Here is a 22,429-nt window from a genome sequence, read left to right as displayed (position 1 = left end):
AGTATTTACATACATAAAGCTACGTGTCCCATTGCCTAAAACCTAGCATGTGCAAAACAGGACCTTAAGTCGCCTTATGTTGGGTCAGTCCTAAATTGGACGTTTCTGAAACAACAGTACATGAAAAAAGCGGGACAGAACAAAAACACTGGAATGGTGTAGAAATTCACAGCTTCACTTTTGCTGGTCACAAAAACAAACCTGGGAGAAGAATACGATCTTTTTTTCTGTGTGAAACTTCACACATTGAAAAACACACATTATTTGGAGGCCAGGATACTTCATGAAATGCAATCTGATAGGTTTCAGGCATGGTATAAGTTTTTAAAAGAAAAGCAGAAACATAGTACGTTTTATACAGCAAACAATGAAGTTTAAATCAAGTAAGTTTCTACATGCCCATTGCTATAAAATTGCATATAAAGTAATTATTAAAATCCAGCTACAGAGTGAATGGGTAAGAGAAAGGTTTGTTGAATGAGCGGTCATTTTGGTTACAAATGAAAGGTGTACCATATAACCAGAAAAAAGGGCAAGCAATGAAAGAATATTAACAGAGGTCTACTTAAACATACAAAACACACACAGCAGCAATACAAGTACCTTCTATTAGATTTAATTCGGTAAACAGAAACCGTGTACAGCATAAGTTACTAGAGCATATGCACACAATTAGACAAAAATTAATATTAATAAGGAGTCTTGATTTGGTGGATTAACTAAGCAATAGTCCTCAAATGCAATTAAAAAACACTAAGACTGCTTCAATAGACGTGCACCATGCCATAAAGGAAAGTCCAGAAAAGGACATATGTGAAAAGGCCTCCAACAAGCCCACCAGTGAAGAGTGGTCTTCGGGATTTGAAGTATTTGTTCCATCGCCGGCCAGACTTTAGCACCAGGAGCAAAGACAGGAGGAACGAGGCAAGGAAGTAAAAGAAGAAGCCGTAGAGACCAGTCAAGCCCAGAATTCCTGCCGTAGCCCCAGACAGCGCAGACACAGATGTCCTGCAATAGTCCAAAACTGCTGCATTTCCCCTCACTGCACCTTCGCTGATGAACTGTGGGCCTTCCCGCTTCATAGTCAACGTGGCCATTGTGGTAGGAGGTTGCTTTAGTAAGAGAACTGCAAGCAAGGAAAGGAAACACTTAAAACGTGAACGAAGATGGGCATATAATGTTAATTAGTAGAAACGATAAAGAAGGCTGGACCTGAGCCCTACTCGGGTGGTAGGAACATGGAATCTCTTTTGCTTACATTCCTCCCTGGCCCGTTAACTGGCGTCACCTGAAGGGGCAAATAGGTCTAATAAACCTTTCTTGCATATAGATCCAAACACTTGCCAATTTTCAGTGACCAAAAAGATATAGGATTTTTCAAGTTGCAAAAATAATACTTCCCATAACAATTACATCACAGGAACATACAAAACACATTGTTGGTACCACTGAAGCATTTTAAAATACACAGCCCATCAAACAGCACAGCATGGAATGATGTTCAAATGTTTAAAAAGGTATAAGTCTGAATGGTAAGTTAACACCGAATTCAATTACCTAACTTCACAAAAAGGTAATCAGAGGTGGTAGACAACGTTTGCCACTACTCTGTAGCAGCAGTATGGGCAATACATATGTATTTCTACAATGCAAGATGAATAACTGAACAACATGGAAACTGATACCCTCCTCAGTTTGATATGCAGATGCTGTGCGACAATGGTACGCTCTGCCTCTTGCCCTCAGTTGTGGTTCACCTAAGGCCTGTCCTGCCAGAGTGCAGGGCAGAGCCATGTAGCTGTTAGTTCACTGGATTGGTCTGAGTAATCACTTACCCACTTGCTGCAAAGACAGACTAAGTAATGTGTTGCATGCTTTGTCCTGGGCCAGTCTCAAGCAGCCTACCTCAAAATCACATAAATTACATGACCCTGTAAAAAGCAGTAGGATCTGTCACCCAAATCTGTAGGCAGTAAACTGCTTAAAAAGCAGTAGCCTACTGCCTAAATCAGTAGGGTTGGCAAGTATGGATCCAGGAAACCATGCAAGAGTAGTGCGGGTGAGCGGGGTGCATGAAACCCAATACATAACTTGTGCAATAAAAGATTTCTAGAACACAAAAAATCCGTGTTTGACAATACATTATATTCAACAAAAAGATCAAAATTCTGTAAACATCAATTTTGTGTCGTACGGGGAAGAACGAGCAATGATCTTTAACGTAGCGACCTAGGAGAGGGAAAGTCAAACAGGGGAACCAGGACGCCTAACTAGGCACCAATAAAGAAGTTAGCGCAAATAAAGCTCAAAAGGTGAGCTCTTTATAAAGGGTATGGCTTCTGAAGCACTGCACGGAATGGAAGTTTTAAAGGGCACTGGAAGGGAATAGGGTGCAGTACTGAGGAGACGCGCTGGGAAATGAGTCTCGTGGAGCGTAGGCAAATAGCCCGGTGGGGTAGGTTGGACATGGGAATTTAAGTACCTCACCCGGCTTCGCAAACCCTATAATTCAGAAGTAATTCAATTAGCAGTCGGCACGATATACTGAATAAACAATTCCTAGCTCTTGATTAATAATGGTGACCTATGTCTGACACTACTTACAGAATTCTCACGATATCCTTCGGGTAAGGTAACCGCAGATCCTACTGCTACCGATCACGGACAGCAACCATCAGGGCCAAAAAATGATGACGGGCACAGCCATCTTTCTTTCGCAACATAGACGCGCATGCGCAATTTGCGCCTGCTGTCTATCGACAATATAGCGGGCATGGGGACTGTCAGTTTCAAAGCAAGGTACAGCACGGCCGCCGACTTTTTCTTTCGCTGAACAGGCTAATCTTACTTTTCAGCATTATGTTCAAGCAATACGTTTACAAAACTAGCAGTAGTATCCTTTGGGTGGTTTGTATTTTCTATGATACGCGGAGAAAATGTATCCAGTTCGATTTTTTACGAAAGACTCTCTCCATAAATAGCTACACTCTAAGATGGCGGCGTGGTATGTACAGTTATCTAAAAACGATTATTGCCAAACATCGCACTCAATTACTGGACTGCTGTCTCCAGGTAGTCGTCTACTAATTAACGGGTAGCACCTTTCCATGGTGGCAGCTCACCGATAATATAAACGGGTTTTAGCACCTTTTCAAAAGCAACACTCTTCAGCGACCGATTCAATGGCTCTCTAGAATGTCGGGTTTGGGATGTGGCACCTATTCAAGATGGCGGCGCCACTGACCCTTGTAAATCAGCGCTCGCTTTCTAGTTTTTCTTTGCTCTCTGCACCATAGCAGCCCGTCTTCGATTTTGTCTTGTATGGCGCTAGCTGTTGAATCAAGGGTTAGGAAGGGAGGAACCTGTGAGCTAGAGGAAGATGTCTTACATTCCGGGGCAGCCGGTTGCGGCGGTAGTGGTGAGTTTATGCCGTGGGTTGAACTGAAGTACACCTGAGTTTAGAGCGCATACCTGAACCTGCGTGAAGGAGGATGTGAGGTGTTTTTGGATAAGGTCCTAATACATTAAAATGAGCACTGACAGTTTTTGTTAGTATTTGCATGCCATTGGGCTTCTTGATAAGGGTAGAGAGTATATGGCGGGTGACGAACTCTTCAAATAAGGGTAATTGGTTCGGTATGGAATAAGAGCCCCTGCACTTGTCCCCTATGTACAATGGTGTACACGGTCTTACAAGGCAGTCCTTCTTGTTGCACTCGCTTTAAATCGCCCCCATCCCCTGACAAAGCACTTGACCCACTTTTGTGTTACATCTGCCTCTCCTTCCCACATCTGCTCTCTTACTTCGAGGACGTTCGTCCTCATACAACACCTGTTGGAGCATCGGCTGTCCCTTATACTTAACGCTAGAGGTGGAATAGAATGATAATTCGTGTGTGTAGAGCCAAGCCAGAGCTGAGCCTTGGTGTTTGGCTTGCTGCTCCTCCAAAAGAATGGTGTCTATGTACAATGCACTTATCTTCAGGGTTACCATTGCCGCACGTCTCCCATAAGCATGCAGCTATCTTCCACAATAAAAATGTGGTCTAGCTGCACGCATAATGACTTATGTGCTCATATACACTCGAGACAACTGCTCGCCACTACATACACTGCACCAAGACACATTGCGCAGCACCTGTGCCATAAGACAACAGCTATGCCACGTATGAAGAAAAAAAATGTGGTCTAGCTGTACACGTCTCTCCTGCTGTTTTATGCTGCTGGAATTACCTCTCAGCACACATCCAAATTTGACATGGATGGCTAGCAGGGACTTGGCCACCCCTACCTTTTGTATTGGATAAAATGCACACACGCATTCTAAACTACTGCAAGTGCCTCTTCCTTAATCTACCCTCTTCCTCTCTAGATCCCCCCCCTCCCCCCCAGTTCATCCAGACTAGGGCTGCAAGATTTATCCTTGGCCTCCAGTCCCAAAAACTCGCCACTGGCTCCCGGTTGCTGCAAGGATCAAATTCAAATCCATCTGCATCATCCATAAGGTTGTCCGGGGACCTCATCTACAACTGGTTCTCACTAACGCACTCCCTTCAGATCTTTACAGTCCTCCAGCACAAACTTGCTGCGTGTCAAGCAATTTGCTAAACAGCATGCTGGTGGATGATCTCTTTCCTCGGCTGGCTCCCCCCTTTGGAACAGCCTCCCCCTTCCTCTTCATCTTTAGCCAGATCTCCTCAAATGCCAGAAGCTCCTCGATACTTTTACTTTTCACCTCCTTCCCCATCCTTTGCTAAACCCCACAGTCGTTGAGATTGGTGACCAGGGCCTTTGTGTCCACCTGGGTCCTGGCCTCCCACCCCCAATCGCCTTCAGCCTCCGCCCACTCCCAGCACTTGCCTTAGGTGCCCACTGGCCTGTGCTGTCACTGGTGTACACTTACTTATTGGCAGTTGACCACTCTGACCAAGTGGTCTCTGCCAGTCGATTAACAGTTTGCAATGTACTCCCTAGCACTTACTTACCCCCCTCGCCCCTCTCTCTCTCTGCACTTGCATGCTCTGAATACTCACAAGGCCTAGTAGGACTGCCTCTCTTTCATTGTTATATTTGCCTTTCATTCCCATGTTCCCTCCCTGTTGCCCTGTGGGCGCTTTGAAACACAATGTAATTGATGTATTAGCTCCTTACAAGTACACAATAAAATAAACCTCTGACAACTATCCCATACCTGGACTTCGATCCCCGTAGGGCGCTCAACCTACAGTGTGTTGGGACCATCACAATGGTGAAAGGCACTATACAAATGTTACATTACACTGCAATTGGAGAGACCAAAAAGATGGGGGAGATTTGCATTTTATCGCTTTCTTACATTGTGCTTCATGCTGGATTTAAGCTTCGAAGCACAGTACCAGGACTCTGTACCGAACCGTGCTATTCAGTGTAGTCTTGTTTACAAGACCAGGGTGTTGCCCTAGAGCTATTCAGTTGATCAAAGTGACAGAAGCAAAAATGTGACTTGCACATAAAGCTGGACTTCCATACATGGTAAACCCAAGTACAATACTTTTTGAAATAGAGTAAACTTGCAATACTATTTACATATCTCAAATTGTGTAGGCACCTCAGTGACAATTGTCATTGTTTACCACTTCCATGATTCTCAGTTGGACTACCTTTTAAAAAGATAAGTTTGCCCTAATATCACAATGTGTGGATGCAAGGCCTCTGAGCAGGTGCTTAGCCCTAGGAGTTGCCTTACTAATTGGACCGCTCATATACTCGACTGAGACAGGATGCTTGTGAACCCAGTCAGCTTGCCTGTGACTGTAACAAAGCAAGGAGTGCACATTTACCACCCTTTTTTTGTAGTTGCAGTGCATAAAAATGCATTACCACTGCGTGTCGGAAGCGGTTGATTATGTGACTCCTTTCCTTACAGTGTGGCTTGACACGTGTTTTGCGAGGGCCATTCCTGTAGCCTGCTGGGCTCGTTACGGTGTGAGCGACTGTTGCTGAGTGCTGATTCAGCATCTTTATCTACACCAGGCCGACATCTACTGACTTCTCAGTAGCAGCGAACATGACAGACTTTTGCTTTTTTTTTTTAATCAGCCAGACTGAGAACTGGTGAGTGAGCTGGTGAAGCAACCCCATTAGTACAGGATCAGAGAACAGGGAAACTGAGAGGTGCTCTAAGTGCCTGGTGTTTTGAGAGAGTGGTGAGGAGCGCTGTGATTGTGGCTGTGCTGTTTCTCCGTGCTGGGTGCTGTGCCAAAATGTAACTGCAGTATAATCTGTTTACAGTGGCTGCTTAATTTACTTTGGCGGTGTGCTAAACATTGAAATGCCCCACTGCCCCCCTTCGCGGAGCATGTGCAATGCTCAGAGTCTGAGCAGTTTTGCAATTTGACAGATTGACTGACTGGTGACTGCGGGATGAGTCATACTTGTATTATTTGTTATCCCTCTTAAATGCTTTCTTCCCGTAAAACGTACCGTACCAATAGAGAAGTGGCAATGGTATTGGCAAAAATGGAATTGCCGATACGAGTTGAAACTTTAAAAAGCGATTGCGCAGCAAGTTACCTGCAAATGCGATCGTGCACGGTATAGTAGCAGCGACCGAAGAAAGTAGAGAGGAAACGGCATTAAGAACTGACTAAAGTAAAATTACAATACTCCTGAAACCAGTTGCACTCAAAGAAACAGAATTAATATTGACAATATTAGTTGAAGTTAACCCGCCTTCAACGACAGAATTAACAATGCTGGACCCTATTGGCAATAACTCATTGTAAAATGTATGTCTCGGCTTGCAAGGTAACTCGATGGATGGTTCCAAATTGATAAAGTGGGTTATTTAAATGAGGGAATTGATCCATGGAAACATTATTGGCATCATGGCTAGCAATGTTTCACTTATCAAAGTCACCTAATTTGATCCAGATTTCAGAAAGTCTTTACGCTTACTCCCCGGCAAATGATGTATAGCTCTTCTGGCTCCTGGGATGAAGACGTTCCACCTGATTCCAAGCAAATTGACTATTTTGACAGCACTTTTTGCCCTCTGCAATAATATGTAAAAGGAGCAACAGATTCTAAGAAAAGGTCTAGTGAAACTAGTTGATGTAGTTCTTTCATTACAGCCCCATGAGTATAACTAGTCAAATGTTATGGATGACTTTTATGGGGAAAATAGGGATTAATCCAATTGGGATCTCCCTGTATTGCTGACAGTGAGGTCAGTAGAAATTGGCATGAATACTTTATGTGGAATTGAAACCAGTACTAAGAATAACAAAGGCACGCAGAATTAAACCATTGTATCGGAAGTGAATAGCATGTTTGCATACATTGAGATGAGCCCAATGGAAAGAATTATGACAATTAGGGGTCACAAGGAAAAATCGACAAGACACACAGCTGAAGTTAGGCGATATAAATCCTGGCAAAAAATTTATCAAAGTGAAAACGAGGAAAATAATCCCGCCACTATAGAAACTGCTTACCAACCAATATTAAAAAGGATCATGTCATATTAGCAAATCGTTTTCAACTGCTACCAGAAGTGAATCTTAATAAAGGCTGCTTCGACAGTAAAACATTGGGCACATTGGATAACTGGATTAAGCCAAAGGAAGCTAAACCAGCATGGAAATGTTGAGGAAAGCTGCCTAATTGAGGAAAACATTTTGAAACCAGAAGATCAAATAGTAGATCTAACTAACCCAGCATTACTAAATTGGAACCTACAATCTACATATTTAGACTGAAAATTATACAATGTGAACCTTAAGATTGAAATCAACAATTTGCTACAGCAGACAAGTGCGTTTTTAAACTATCAGCAAATTTGAGATATTGTTAATGGTTTACCACACCTGCACCATGTATCCATTAAGTATTTGTCCTTGGTCCAAATCCCAGATACACCCTATGAGGCTAACTGGGCTAGAGTGCAATTTATATCTGCCATTAAATTGGGTTTGAATTTAAGCGTATGAATGGAGCTGTAATAAAGACAAATAAGACCAACAGCTCAAGAAAATTCTGCGCCCAGAGATTTGGAAACTATTGCTAAATTGGCTTTAGTATTTGGAGAGATAACTTTACCAGTCCAGAAAGCAAGACTTGACCAATGAAATAAAATGAGACAGGAGGTATGACAAAAAAAGCTAACATTTCCGGCATGGAACACTAGAGGTTTTAGTTCTTTCTCAAAAAACTTTTTATGATCGAGCCCTACTGTTTGACTTAGATAAAATACAGGAGACATGTCTTACCTCTGAATATAGCCTCGATGGGTTTAATATAATTAGGAGAACTGCACCTACTAACACGACAGGTAGACCCTTGGGTGGCCTCCTCGTGGGTGCTAAACATTTTCAATCTCTCAAAGAATATAGGCCAGACATTACTCGGAATGCTCAGGCTGCAGTTATATATACTGATATAGGATCTCCAATTCGGATTATTAAAGTTTTTGACTCTCCTGGAGCAGTAGAAACTGCTAAAATCATTTAATCTGTTGAGTATATAGTTAATGAATGGCTTGCAACCAAACCACTCTGCCCCTATATTATTTGTGGCGATTTTATCTTTCAGAAGTGCCCATCCGAACTCAAAAATAAGGAAAAGGATGATAGTTATGTTTTTAATAGAAATTGCCACAACTTTGTTGCCTTAGAGTTTGATTTGAAAGATGACGTTTGTAGATATATGCTGAGCCCTTGGGAAATACTCATGGATAACCCTGCTCTTAAACAATTATATCCGGATTCCCAAATAGATACCCATCCATTGTACACATGGGGGCCGATTCATGGAACAAACGTACGCCGAAAATCTTCGCGCAAGCGGAAAAAAACAGGCGCACGCGTGCGATTCATGGAAGTCCCTGCGCGTGTACACCTCGGGATGTGCGCCAAACCCGTGCATGGCGCACAAGTCACTGCAACATCCCGAAAGGCGTGTGCGACGGGCACAACATCGGGGCATGCACCAGAAAGTGGGCGGGAAACACGGGGCATAACGCGCGGAATGGGGAACAACGCGCGAAAATAAGGGCGTAAGTGGGGATGTACTGCAGGGAAGCAGACGGAACGCCCACACGCACCCGAACCACACATATTCATGGAATCAAATAGGGCAAAGCCATGCACAGCCAAAGACACGCACAAGCTGAAACACGTCCGCCACACGAAGGCAGGCGGTAGAGTCCCAGCGCATCACAAAAGTGGCAACATACAGCAATTGGGCCTGTGCGAGCGGGGTACGTGTATTTCGGGGGCGCGCAGGAAGTTGCACACGCGATTGAGCGAGGTACGTGTATTTCGGGGGCGCGCGGGAAGTTACACACGCGATTGAGCGGGGTACGTGTATTTCGGGGCCGCGCGGGAAGTTACACACGCGATTGAGCGGGGTACGTGTATTTCGGGGGTTTGCGGGAAGTCACTCACGCGATCTCATCAGGGTACGTGTATTACAGGGGTGCGCGGGGAGCAGCACACATGAATTGCACGTGTGGGCCCTCCCAGGTGTTCCCTCTACAGCCTCCACGGCCCCTGCAGGTGGCTCACACCACAGGGGCCTACCCAGCACATGTCCTGCAGGCATCCCATCCACCATGGCCATGCCCACCAGCCAACCCACATGTCAACTTGCACTACTGCCCACCAACGCATGTCCCCCTGCACCCCCAGCCACCAGGGGCACCCTCCACCAGGCCCCCACCCATGTCTCCCACCACCCCCAGCCCCCAGCCACCAGGGGCAGCCTCCACCAGGCCCCCACCCCCCAGCACTGTGGGGGACCCTCCACCAGGCCCCCACCCATGTCTCCCACCACCCCCACCCCCAGCAGTGCAGGGGCACCCACCACCAGGCCCCCACCCATGTCTCCCACCACCCCCACCCCCCAGCAGTGCAGGGGCAGCCTCCACCACGCCCCCACCCATGTCTCCCAGCACCCCACCCCCCAGTCACCAGGGGCAGCCTCCACCAGGCCCCCACCCATGTCTCCCAGCACCCCCACCCTCCAGCCACCAGGGGCAGCCTCCACCAGGCCCCCACCCATGTCTCCCAGCACCCCCACCCCCCAGCCACCAGGGGCAGCCTCCACCAGGCCCCCACCCATGTCTCCCACCACCCCACCCCCCCCAGCAGTGCAGGGGCAGCCTCCACCTGGCCCCCACCCATGTCTCCCAGCACCCTCACCCCCCAGCCACCAGGGGCAGCCTCCACCAGGCCCCCACCCATGTCTCCCACCACCCCCCAGCCACCAGGGGCACCCTCCACCAGGCCCCCACCCATGTCTCCCAGCACCCCACCCCCCAGCAGTGCAGGGGCAGCCTCCACCAGGCCCCCACCCATGTCTCCCACCACCCCCACCCCCCAGCACTGTGGGGCACCTGCCAGCAGGCCCCCACCCATGTCCAACTCATGTTCCCCACCACCCACACCCCCCAGCACTGTGGGGCACCTGCCAGCAGGCCCACACCCATGTTCAACTCATGTTCCCCAGCACCCCCACCCCCCAGCACTGTGGGCCCCTGCCAGCAGGCCCCCACCCATGTCCAACTCATGTTCCCCACCACCCAGCAGTGCAGGGGCACCCACCACCAGGCCCCCACCCATATCTCCCACCCCCCAGCAGTGCAGGGGCAGCCTCCACCAGGCCCCCACCCATGTCTCCCAGCACCCCCAGCCACCAGGGGCAGCCTCCACCAGGCCCCCACCCATGTCTCCCACCACCCCCACCCCCCAGCAGTGCAGGGGCAGCCTCCACCAGGCCCCCACCCATGTCTCCCAGCACCCCCAGCCACCAGGGGCAGCCGCCACCAGGCCCCCACCCATGTCTCCCAGCACCCCCACCCCCCAGCAGTGCAGGGGCAGCCTCCACCAGGCCCCCACCCATGTCTCCCAGCACCCCCACCCCCCAGCAGTGCAGGGGCAGCCTCCACCAGGCCCCCACCCATGTCTCCCAGCACCTCCAACCCACAGCAGTGCAGGGGCAGCCTCCAACAGGCCCCCACCCATGTCTCCCAGCGCCCACACCCATGTCTCCCAGCACCCCCAGCCACCAGGGGCAGCCTCCACCAGGCCCCCACCTATGTCTCCCAGCACCCCCACCCCGCAGCAGTGCAGGGGCACCCACCACCAGGCCCCCACCCATGTCTCCCCCCACCCCCCCAGTCACCAGGGGCAGCCTCCACCAGGCCCCCACCCATGTCTCCCACCACCCCCACCCCCCAGCAGTGCAGGGGCACCCACCACCAGGCCCCCACCCATGTCTCCCACCACCCCCACCCCCCAGCAGTGCAGGGGCAGCCTCCACCAGGCCCCCACCCATGCCTCCCAGCACCCCCACCCCCCAGCAGTGCAGGGGCACCCACCACCAGGCCCCCACCCATGTCTCCCACCACCCCCACCCCCCAGCAGTGCAGGGGCAGCCTCCACCAGGCCCCCACCCATGCCTCCCAGCACCCCCACCCCCCCAGCCACCAGGGGCAGCCTCCACCAGGCCCCCACCCATGTCTCCCACCACCCCCCAGCAGTGCAGGGGCACCTGCCAGCAGGCCCCCACCCATGTCCAACTCATGTTCCCCACCACCCCCACCCCCCAGCACTGCGGGGCACCTGCCAGCAGGCCCCCACCCATGTCCAACTCATGTTCCCCACCACCCCCACCCCCCAGCACTGTGGGGCACCTGCCAGCAGGCCCCCACCCATGTGCAACTCATGTTCCCCAGCCAACATGTCATCACAATCTAGATCCCTGGTCCCTATGGTCAGCTTCCAAATGCAAAACACCCACCCGAGTATTGCATCCACCCACTCATAATTTGCAATTACATCACAGAACACCAATTGCAAGTTCCGAACCAAACACATTTCCCTCACATACACCCAATGGGTGTCAGTGAATCTCAAAACACATATCATGAAATGCATGAAACCAATGAGATACCACACATTGAAGTTCACCAAAAAAATATGTATTAAAGGAAACATAAATAGAATAAAATATGAAGAAACAGAAATGTGAATGTACAAAAATTAAAAGAAGCATGTCCGTGAAAAAAAGCAAAACCAAAAATAAAATTCCAAAGAAATGTTGTCCAAAGTCAATGTCCACAAAACAAAATCCAATGGGGAAATAAAAAAGAAAGCCATTGCTCCATGGTTAAAAAGTGAAAAAAAAATACAATCCAACAGTGAACTATGTACATGGGAACAAGCCAGGGTCCATTATCCCAACAAAATAAAGGAAACCTATCTAACTACACTAACTAACAAAATCAACTATATACAAAAATGTGGCCAATGTCCGAAAGGTCCAAATAAAATCAAAGCAAAAATGAAACCTAACACTACCTACATAACTATGTACAAGGGCAGCGGGCTAGTTTCACGGCTCACTTGTGGATGTCCCGGGCCAGGGTATCATCGAACTCCTCCTCAATGTCCCGGAGGCGGTCCTCCTCCATGGCCCCGAGGGTCCGCAGGGCCGTCGACGTCTCCACCTCCAAACCCCTGCGGATTGCCTCGAGGCACTCGGCCCGCCTCAGGGCCCTCCGCATGGAGTTCTCCGCCCTGACCATTGTGAGCCGTGCCTCTTCCGCCCGCTGCCGCTCTGCATCTATGGCGTGGCCCAACCGCTGCCACACGGAAGACACTCTCTGTCCTGGGTCCTCCTGCCCTCCGGCCGATGCCTGCCCCTCCGATGTTGAAGGCCCCGAGCCTTCATGGCTCCCACCACGTTGCTGCTGCTGCTGTGCCTCTGCCCGTGCACTGCCTCCTGCTGCCTGCACATCCTCCGCCGGCTGGGGTGCAGTCGTAGATGTGGCCATCCCTGCTGGACGTCCGACTCCCGACTGTGGCAGAGTTCCCTCCTCCACCAGCCTGGCCGCACCGTCAGAGGCAGCTCCACAGGGCACCCAGGTGACTGATGGGTGGGAAGATGGCACAGAGGACGACTGGCGCGTAGGGGGTCCAGTTGAGGAGGGGGTCGTAGCAAGCCCCATCAGACGGAGGAATCCGGCCTGGGTGACCTGTCCCAGCAGGCTGACGTGGTCAACGAGCCATTCGAGATGACGTGCAGTCTCTGCATGAAAAGACTGCAGGTCACCTCGCATGGCCCGTTAACGCAACGCCACACCAGCCAGGACAGGCTCAACCCGGACCTGGATAGCCACGTCCGCAGGCAGAGGAAGGCCAGTTGACGTGAGCTCATCCCCTGCCTGAAAACGGGTCTGGACGTAGGCATCCCTGCTGGTGCAAGATGATGCAGGGACAGGATCAGGGACAGGATTGCACACCGGCACCTCCGCGGTGGCCTGTGCTGCCTCCTGTCCCTGGTCCTGCACTGCACCACTAGCACCAGTGGGATCCCCACCTCCAGACCCCGTCTCTGGTGCTTGCACGGCCTCCTCCTCCACCAAACCCCCCACCAACCTGGATGACTCCGTGCCATCTTCCCCTGTTGGGCCCTGTGGGGTCCCAGCTGCCCCTTCTGCTGCCGAGGAGTCCAACTCCAACCTCCGCCTCTTGGACCTCCCCCCCGGCAGCTGCGGCCTGGGACGCGGCACCGGACTCCTCACTCCCCGACGAGATCACAACATGGGAGGGGAGCCGGGCCTTGCGTCTCCGGCTGGCGGTGGGATCCCCGCCGCTGTGCTCCACAGCACCTTCTCCGCCCTCTTCATCAGTTGACGCTGCAGACAGGGAGAAACAAAACACAGGCATCAGGGCACTGTACAATGGACACATACACACATGCATTACAACTCGCACACATGAGCCATACCACAGCCATATCGCAACTGCCACCCCCATCGATACACATACAACAGCATGAGCAGCCAAAGGTGAGCCAGACATCACATGCAACACAGGAAGTGCACCACACATGTACACACACCACCACACTTGCATGCATGTGTACACCTCTGCCAAGTGTCGCAGTGTTCAGACAGGCATCCATGTCACATCTGCCAATCAGGCTTCCCCATACCGCTGTCACATGCATCCATGTTGCATCACTGTTGCACCCTTGTCAAATACACACACATGAACATGTATACAGTGCTGATACATGCAGCCAAAAACAACATACATGCGTGACATCACGGACATGTCTACTTACATACACATTCATCCAAACATGTGTGCCCACACAACTGCATTTGGCATGCAAGCCTACACACACGAGCACCATCCATGTCTCAAACATTCCAGCCCTCGCATGTGTCAGCCCCACGGCCCTGTACACCCCCACCCATACACGACCCCATACAAACAGATGCGCAACCTGCACACTACTGAATAATCACCACACGCACTGCTCACAATCAGGATGCATGTACACTCACCGCTCGACTCCAGACGGGTCTGCCTCAAGGACCTGGACGTAGAGCGCTGGGGATATGCATTCAGGACCCTCATCTGTTCTTCCGACAAGTGGCCCCGGCGCCCCTTGGCATCCGCTGCCTTCAAGAGGCGCCGGGCCTTGTTCAGGGTGCTGGACCTGAAGTCCTCCCAGCGCTTCTTGACATGTTGTAAGTCGCGGACTGCCACCCCCTCCGCGTTGATGGCAGTCACGATGTCAGTCCAGATCCGAGTCCGTCCTTCCTTGTCGGCGCGGGAACTTCCGAAGAGGGCATCATACTGCCCCAGGACTTGCTCCACCAGGACACCAACTTCGGTGGCACTGAAGCTGGTGCCCCTCTGCCTCTCTGGCCGGGGGTTGTCAGTGGTCTCAGATGGTGTTTGCCCCGACATGACAACCCCAGAGGCAGGAGTGGGTGGGCAACTGGGTCCTGGGGCTGGGCTGTGGAGCGATGGAATCCCAGTCGGGAGTCTTCGGTTCCAGCAGGGGTGGTCACAGCAACAGCACCCCTGGCTGATGTGCAGGCAGCAAATGGCAGGGCACGTGGGCAGCAGGCAGTCAGGCAGCAGCAGATGGAAGGTGGGAGCGTGCTCGGGGCTCTGGGGGGCAGTAGTTCAGCCTTCTGGGCAAGAGCGTGGTCTTCCGTGTGCTTACGCGTGGCCAGCTTGATACGGAGTGATTTGGCACGTGAAAAATCTGCCTGTCAGCGTGTAATTCAAGGAAAGGCCCTTAGCGCATAAGCGCGTCTGCACGCATACGCATTTTCATTGGACAGAAGGCCCCTCAAGCGCAAGCGCCCCTGTGATGTGACGCGTACAGACGTGCATGGGCATTTCAGCGCGTGTGGAAAACTGCACGTCCGCGTGTAATACGAGGAAAGGCCCTTAGCGTGTATGCACGGCAGCACGCATATGCGATTTCATTGGACCAAAGGCCCTTAGCGCGTCTGTGACGCGCGCGGGTGTTTCCCTCATTGCACGTGATGACAGAACACATGTGGATTTCCACCAATCGCGTGTGAAAGTTCCCGGCACCCCGGAACACACGTACCCAGGCTAATCGCGTGTGGAACTTCCCACGCACCCTGGAACACACGTACCCAGGGTAATCGCGTGTGGAACTTCCCACGCACCCCGGAACACATGTACCCAGGCCAATCGCGTGTGGAACTTCCCACGCACCCCGGAACACACGTACCCAGGCTAATCGCATGTGGAACTTCCCACGCACCCTGGAACACATGTACCCAGGCCAATCGCGTGTACGCTCACTCCCCTCCGATGACACTCGGACCTACAGTCTTACCACGTATCCGAATACGGGGAACCCGCGCACGGCAAAAGACGTGCACAGGCGTCAACACGTCCGCCCACACGAAGGCAGGCGGAGGCGTCCCCGCGCACAGCATAAAAGTGCGCGCAAACAACAAACGCGTATATACAGCTACGATGAATGCCCCATTTGTCGCTGCACTGATCGTGGGACACCGCAGGAGGAGGAGGAGAATAGCCAGGGCACGCATTTTCGCACCACGGACAAGCCTTTTTGGGATGCCTGACGACCAGGTCTACGGCAGGTATAGGTTTCCACCCCATATCATCCTAGACCTGGTCAGGGAGTGGGAAGATGACCTAACATCCCCCACCCTTTGCTCCCAAGCATTGAGCCCCTTGGAGAAGCTGCTCAATGTCCTGCATTTTTTGGCCACTGGGTCATTTCAGCGGACCACTGCCATAGTGGGGGGGGGGTCTCGCAGGCCACACAGTCACGCTGTCTACACCAGGTACTGGCAATCATGACAGCGAGCCCCTCAGTCCGCAGGCACATATACATGCCCAGAACACCCGCAGAAAGGCAGGCCGTTGTCCTGGATTTTTTCAGGGTGGCACACTTCCCCAAAGTGCTCGGTGCCATAGATCGCACCCATGTGGCCCTACGTCCACCTAGGGCATAGGTGCACAACATACGGCCCGCGGGCCAGTTGCGGCCCGCCATGCTCTTTTGTCCGGCCCGCGAGGCACAAAGACTTGGACCACGCCAGCCGTAGTACGAGTCCAGCGTTCCTGCTTACCTGCCTGCCTTCCAGCACGTCTCCGGTAAGTGGTCTGTTTGTGTTTGTGTGTCGGGTCTGCTTTGCTTTGTTTGTGTGTGTATGTTGCGAGGGGGTGTCGGATGTGTGTCGGATGTTTGGATCTGAATGTATTTTGTGTGTATGTTGAGATGTGGGGGTGGGGGGGTGTTGGATGTGTGTCGGATGTTTGGATTTAAATGTATTTTGTGTGTATGTTGAGATGCGGGGGCGGGGGGGTGTTGGATGTGTGTCGGATGTTTGGATTTTAATGTTTTTTGTGTGTATGTTGGGCTGAGGGGGTGTTGGATGTGTGTCGGATGTTTGGATCTGAATGTATTTTATGTGTATGTTGAGATGCGGGGGTGGGGGGGTGTTGGATGTGTGTCGGATGTTTGGATTTGAATGTATTTTGTGTGTATGTTGAGATGCGGGGGTGGTCTGTATGTTTGCATGTTTGAGAGTGCTGAGTTGGGGGGTGGGGGTTCGGGTCTGGTTGGGTGCTTGTGTGTGCTGATTTGGGGGGTGGGGGTTTGGAGTTGGGGGGGTTGGGGGGTTCGGGTCTGTATGGGTGCATGTTTGTGTGTGTGCTGAGTTGGGGGTGGGGGGTTGGGTCTGTATGTTTGCATGTTTGTGCTGAATTGGGGGGTGGGAGTTCGGGTCTGGTTGGGTGCGTGTGTGCTGATTTGGGGGGTGGGGGTTTGGAGTTGGGGGGGTGGGGGGTTCGGGTCTGTATGGGTGCATGTTTGAGAGTGTGCTGAGTTGGGGGGTGGGGGTTCGGTTCTGGTTGGGTGCTTTGTGTGTGTGCTCTGATTTGGGGGTGGGGGTTTGGAGTTGGGGGGGTGGGGGGTTCGGGTCTGTATGGGTGCCTGTTTGTGTGTGTGCTGATTTGGGGGGTGGAGGTTTGGAGTTGGGGGGGGGGGGGGGGGTGGGGGGTGTGGGTCTGTATGGGTGCATGTTTGAGAGTGTGCTGAGTTGGGGGTTGGGGGTTTGGAGTTGGGGGGGGGGGAGGTGGGGGGGTTCGGGTCTGTATGGGTGCATGTTTGAGAGTGTGCTGAGTTGGGGGGGTGGGGGTTCGGGTCTGGTTGGGTGCTTGTGTGTGCTGATTTGGGGGGTGGGGGTTTGGAGTTGGGGGGGGGGGGGGGTGGGGTGGGGGGTTTGGAGTTGGGGGGGGGGGGGGGTGGGTGGGGGGTTCGGGTCTGTATGGGTGCATGTTTGAGAGTGTGCTGAGTTGGGGGTGAGGGTGCCATGGAGCATAGTGTTTGGTTGGGGGTGAGGGACATGGGGCATAATGTTTGGTTGGATGTGAGGGGGCCATGGGCATAGTGTTTGGTTGGGGGTGAGGGTCATGGGGCATAGTGTTTGGTTGGGGGTGAGGGGGCCATGGGGCATAATGTTTGGTTTGGGGTGAGGGGGCCATGGGGCATAATGTTTGGTTGGGGGTGAGGGGGCCATGGGGCATAGTGTTTGGTTGGGGGTGAGGGGACCATGGGGCATAGTGTTTGGTTGGGGGTGAGGGGGCCATGGGGCATAGTGTTTGGTTGGGGGTGAGGGGGCCATGGGGCATAGTGTTTGGTTGGGGGTGAGGGCCATGGAGCATAGTGTTTGGTTGGGGGTGAGGGACATGGGGCATAGTGTTTGTTGGGGGGTGAGGGACATGGGGCATAGTGTTTGGTTGGGGGTGAGGGTGCCATGGGGCATAATGTTTGGTTGGGGGTGAGGGAGCCATGGGGCATAATGGTTGGTTGGGGGTGAGGGAGCCATGGGGCATAGTGTTTGGTTGGGGTGAGGGTGCCATGGGGCATAGTGTTTGGTTGGGGGTGAGGGGGCCATGGAGCATAGTGTTTGGTTGGGGGTGAGGGACATGGGGCATAGTGTTTGGTTGGGGGTGAGGGACATGGGGCATAGTGTTTGGTTGGGGGTGAGGGGGCCATGGGGCATAGTGTTTGGTTGGGGGTGAGAGCCATGGAGCATAGTGTTTGGTTGGGGGTGAGGGACATGGGGCATAGTGTTTGGTTGGGGGTGAGGGACATGGGGCATAATGTTTGGTTGGGGGTGAGGGGGCCAAGGGGCATAGTGTTTGGTTGGGGGTGAGGGACATGGGGCATAGTGTTGCACTCCAAGAGTGAACCCAATAATAAAGCTAAAACAGGCACAGTTGGGAGATGTTCATCTTTGGCTTTTTGAGGAAACCTGACTCAATGAAGGCCTTACTCCTCTTGGGCAACCCAAATAGCAAACTGTAGCAGTCCAAAATTATGGCATGTCCAATCTAGGGTCAATAAAATATATATAAGTTAACTAAACATGCGAGATACAATAACTAAATAAAAATAAATTATAACAATGGAAAATGTGTAGTACAAAATGTAAGTTTGAAATGCAAATAAAAATCGTTACCCCTCAAAAACATTATTTTTCCATTTGTTTAGTAGAAATTGGGGGTTTAAAAAGCCTCCTGCCACGCCCCGCCTACAGCCCCGCCCACATTTACTTTTCGGCCCACTATAGCCCTCATGTAAGGTACTTTCGGCCCTCTGTCAAAATCAGTTGTGCACCCCTGACCTAGGGCCATTGAGCACATCTACCGAAACTGCAAGCACTGGCATTCCATCAATGTACAGGTGGTATGTGATGCAAAGGGAAACATCACCTTTGTCTATGCAAACTACCCTGGCTCCACCCATGACAGTTTCATATACAGAAGGTCCGCCCTGAGCCGGGCCCTGGAAGCTGGGCAGCATGGCGACACATGGCTCCTAGGTCAGTACAAATGCCCTTGCACATGCATGCAAGTCACACACAGACAAATATCCAAACCCTAATAATCTCAACTATTATCACCTCCCCAGGGGACAGTGCCTACCCTCTGAGCAACCACATGATGACGCCAATCCGGAACCCCACCACACCACCCCAGGTAAGATACAACGCCGCCCATATTGCAACCAGGGGCATAGTGGAGCGCACATTCGGAGTGCTCAAGTCACGTTTCCGCTCCCTTGACCGCTCTGGTGGGCAACTACTCTATGCACCACCAGTAGTGTGCAGGATCATTGTGGCAGCATGTGTCCTGCACAATGTTGCAACACGGCAGGGCGTCCCGGTGGACATGGTGGTGCCCCCACATCCCCAACCACAGGCACAGGCGCTGCCCATGGGAGGGGCAGGGCACGTGGCGAGGAAGCCCGGACCCAGCTTGTGGCCACATTTTTCACCTAAACTCCCACCCCTGCGGAGTGCACACAGGCCTGGCACATACCAGGTGACAATCGATGATGACAAAGAGACAGTCAACTGTCACAACCCTACCACCCTGAGATAGTTGCCATGGAAGTGCCACATCGTCTGCATCCCTAGCTACTTAATCACAAGCTATCCTGTGTGACCAAAAGGCACACATATGACATGATATGGGCCATACACAAGTATTCCAAGGCACAATGAGGCAGGGAGGGGGGAACAAGGGAACACAGAGAACGGTACTACTAGGCCAGGTGTCATTGAGATCGTGCAAGTGCAGGGGTAGGGGGAAGGGAAAAGTGCAAGGGGAAGGGTGGGGGGGAGTCCAGTACAGGCGAAGTAGCCCAAAAAAATAATACATAGGTCGCCTGGTGGCAACTACAAAGGTAAGTGCAGACAAGTGCTGGGAAGGGAGGGCTGTAGGGATAGAGAGACAGTACTGCAGTGCAGGGGTTGCCAGGGAGGCAGTGCAAGTGGAGAGTGGCTGGGCCAGGGACCGAGGTCGGTGAGAGTGGCCCAGTTGCAGCTCCTGTGCAGTTCCAGTGAAGAATTCTGCAAGGGAGAGGCTGAGAGTAAGCAGAAGCAAAGAGGAAGGTCTTGAGGTGCTTCCAGAACTGGAGATGGTTCGCCTCAAGTTCAAGTCAGGCCGGAAGTCTGTTCCAGGGGGAGGGCCCTGCTGCGGAGAGAAATCTACCCCCAGCTAGTTGCTCTGAGAAGCGGATGACCCGGACATGCAAGGTGTGCATCACACACCTGCAAAACAGGCCATGGCCATCACTGTCATGTCACTCAAACCCTCCCAAACATCAACATGACATGGCAAGCAATACCCATACACCAACGCAGTAACGATAAGGTACACATTGCCATGTCCTAAATGTACAGTGGCATCAGACACTGCTGCCTGACCCGGAATCAGATGAAATGACAGACCAACAAAATCTCCCACCCAAAATAAGTCATTTCCAAATGCATTACAACAGTCATAGACGTAACATCACAATGAATGCCAGCACAGTGAACAGCCATTGTGTGTGATGCACACCCTGAGCATCACATCTAAGTGACAGACCACATCAAACATCAAATTAGGCATGTACTGGATCCATAATCGGTCACAGAACATGTGCTGCCGGGACACAGTGGGCACCTGAAGGCAAACGGTGTACACGTGGATATGCAAGGGTGGGAGTACATGTAGTGCATCAGAGTGCAAGTGTGTGGTTCTGCAAGGACATGCACTCCACATATGCATGTGCACTCAAGTGACCATCAGTGTTCCCTACACATCACATGTGAACATCCACCATGTGTAGACCCCAGCATGTCAAACCACAACTATCCCCTCGCACCTGAAAGGAAAACGCAACACATGAACAGGCATTGATCAGCAGAACACATGTACATAGGATACCACCATTACTATGTCAGAGTTCCCATCACACTGCAGGGCAAGGCAACTATCAACAACAACCCCCCCCTCACAAATTACCATGACCCACTGAACAACTGCACCTGGGTCATGGAGCCTCCAAACCTCAATTCCACCTGGCCACAGGATCACCTTTACCCTTCGTCACCATCTCCCACCTTGTGTGTAAAAAGATGCCTGAACCCTCAGAATCCACACTCATTTCCAAAATCACAAAATCCAAGGCATAAAAACGAACCCGAACACCCTCCAGTAGATGACTTGACCTAGCAGTACCTCACAAAGGCCAAGTACTACCACAATGATGCAACAACCAAGGTAGCACAGCAAAACAATGTCACGACAGGATGTGAGACATGTGGTACATGACATAGGATGATGCACCATGAATGGATGTGTACTGTCACAGGTCCCCTGTACAGGCGCGGGAGTGTCACGAAACAACCACCCCCACCATGTCCCGGGTGCCTGCAAGGTCAAACTCACACAGGCCCCTGAGACCCTGGTGGGGAATGAGGTTCAGGGAAATGCAGTCGGGACAGGTGTTGACACACTGGATGACTGGAATGAGTGGCAGGAGAGGGGAGGAGGAATGACACATGAAACTAGGGAATGCACGAAAATGTACAACCTGCATGAACACATACACAATCCAAACAAACTTGGACATCATTGTCATGGCCTTCTGTAGTCCAGGCTCAGGAGTGGTATGAACCAACCACCCCCTCTAGGGTTTTGGCGCCTGCAAGTTCGGGCCTTACACAGGCATCCGGAACCCCAGTGGGGAAAGAGGGTCAGGGAACGTTGCTTGGATAGGCACGGGAAGCAGGAACACCGGGTAGAGGGTACAGGTTTCAAAATTGCATAGGATCACGGGTGATTAGGGAGAAAAAACATACCAAATTGAACCACACATACATCCATGCATTAGTACACTCCCCAGCAAGCCTATGCAGAGCAGTTTGAAAGAAAAACAACAAGACACTTAGCTCTGGTTTTGAGTGCTGGCCTCCTGCCTGCGCACTCTCGGGTCCGGTTATAGGAGCACTGCAATGCTGCAAAGAGAGCCACAGTCAACCTGTACATGCCAATTACACAAAAACACAACACCAAACATGCCCCATAGCAACAAACTACTCTACAAACAGACAATCTGTGCTCGATGCTTCGTACCCATATATAACATCACCCCTGTGACGGGTCATACACAGTCAATGCAGTAAGTCAGCTGCTGGTGGGTGCGTGGCAAATGGAACACCAATGTGTCACAATTCACACAACATGCAATGTTCCCTGGGTAAGCAGACAGACCCATATAGCAAGCCATGACT

General features: G+C 51.6%; 2 protein-coding genes across 2 annotated transcripts in view; one reads left to right on the top strand and one right to left on the bottom strand.

The window, feature by feature from the left end:
- Nucleotides 1-594: 594 nt before the first annotated feature.
- Nucleotides 595-2,738, bottom strand: EMC6 (ER membrane protein complex subunit 6). Its single transcript, XM_069615206.1, has 2 exons — nucleotides 2,605-2,738; nucleotides 595-1,126 (listed from the first exon to the last, which is right to left on the bottom strand). The coding sequence occupies exon 2, from the start codon at nucleotides 1,095-1,097 to the stop codon at nucleotides 765-767; it is 333 nt and encodes a 110-aa protein (XP_069471307.1). The 5' UTR covers nucleotides 1,098-1,126; nucleotides 2,605-2,738; the 3' UTR covers nucleotides 595-764.
- A 559-nt stretch (nucleotides 2,739-3,297) lies between these two features.
- The window catches only part of TAX1BP3 (Tax1 binding protein 3), a 155,885-nt gene continuing 136,753 nt past the window's right edge, over nucleotides 3,298-22,429 (top strand). The window contains exon 1 of the mRNA XM_069615205.1: nucleotides 3,298-3,418. Within this exon, the coding sequence (XP_069471306.1) occupies nucleotides 3,380-3,418 (39 nt within the window). The 5' untranslated portion in view covers nucleotides 3,298-3,379. The remainder of the gene's footprint in view (nucleotides 3,419-22,429) is intronic.

This window comes from Ambystoma mexicanum, chromosome 9 (genome assembly GCF_040938575.1).
Source record: "Ambystoma mexicanum isolate Mex_15411 chromosome 9, UKY_AmexF1_1, whole genome shotgun sequence".
In the NCBI taxonomy this organism is placed as follows: domain Eukaryota; kingdom Metazoa; phylum Chordata; class Amphibia; order Caudata; family Ambystomatidae; genus Ambystoma; species Ambystoma mexicanum.
Note: the sequence above shows the minus strand (reverse complement) of the source record. Positions and strands in the feature narration are given on the sequence as shown.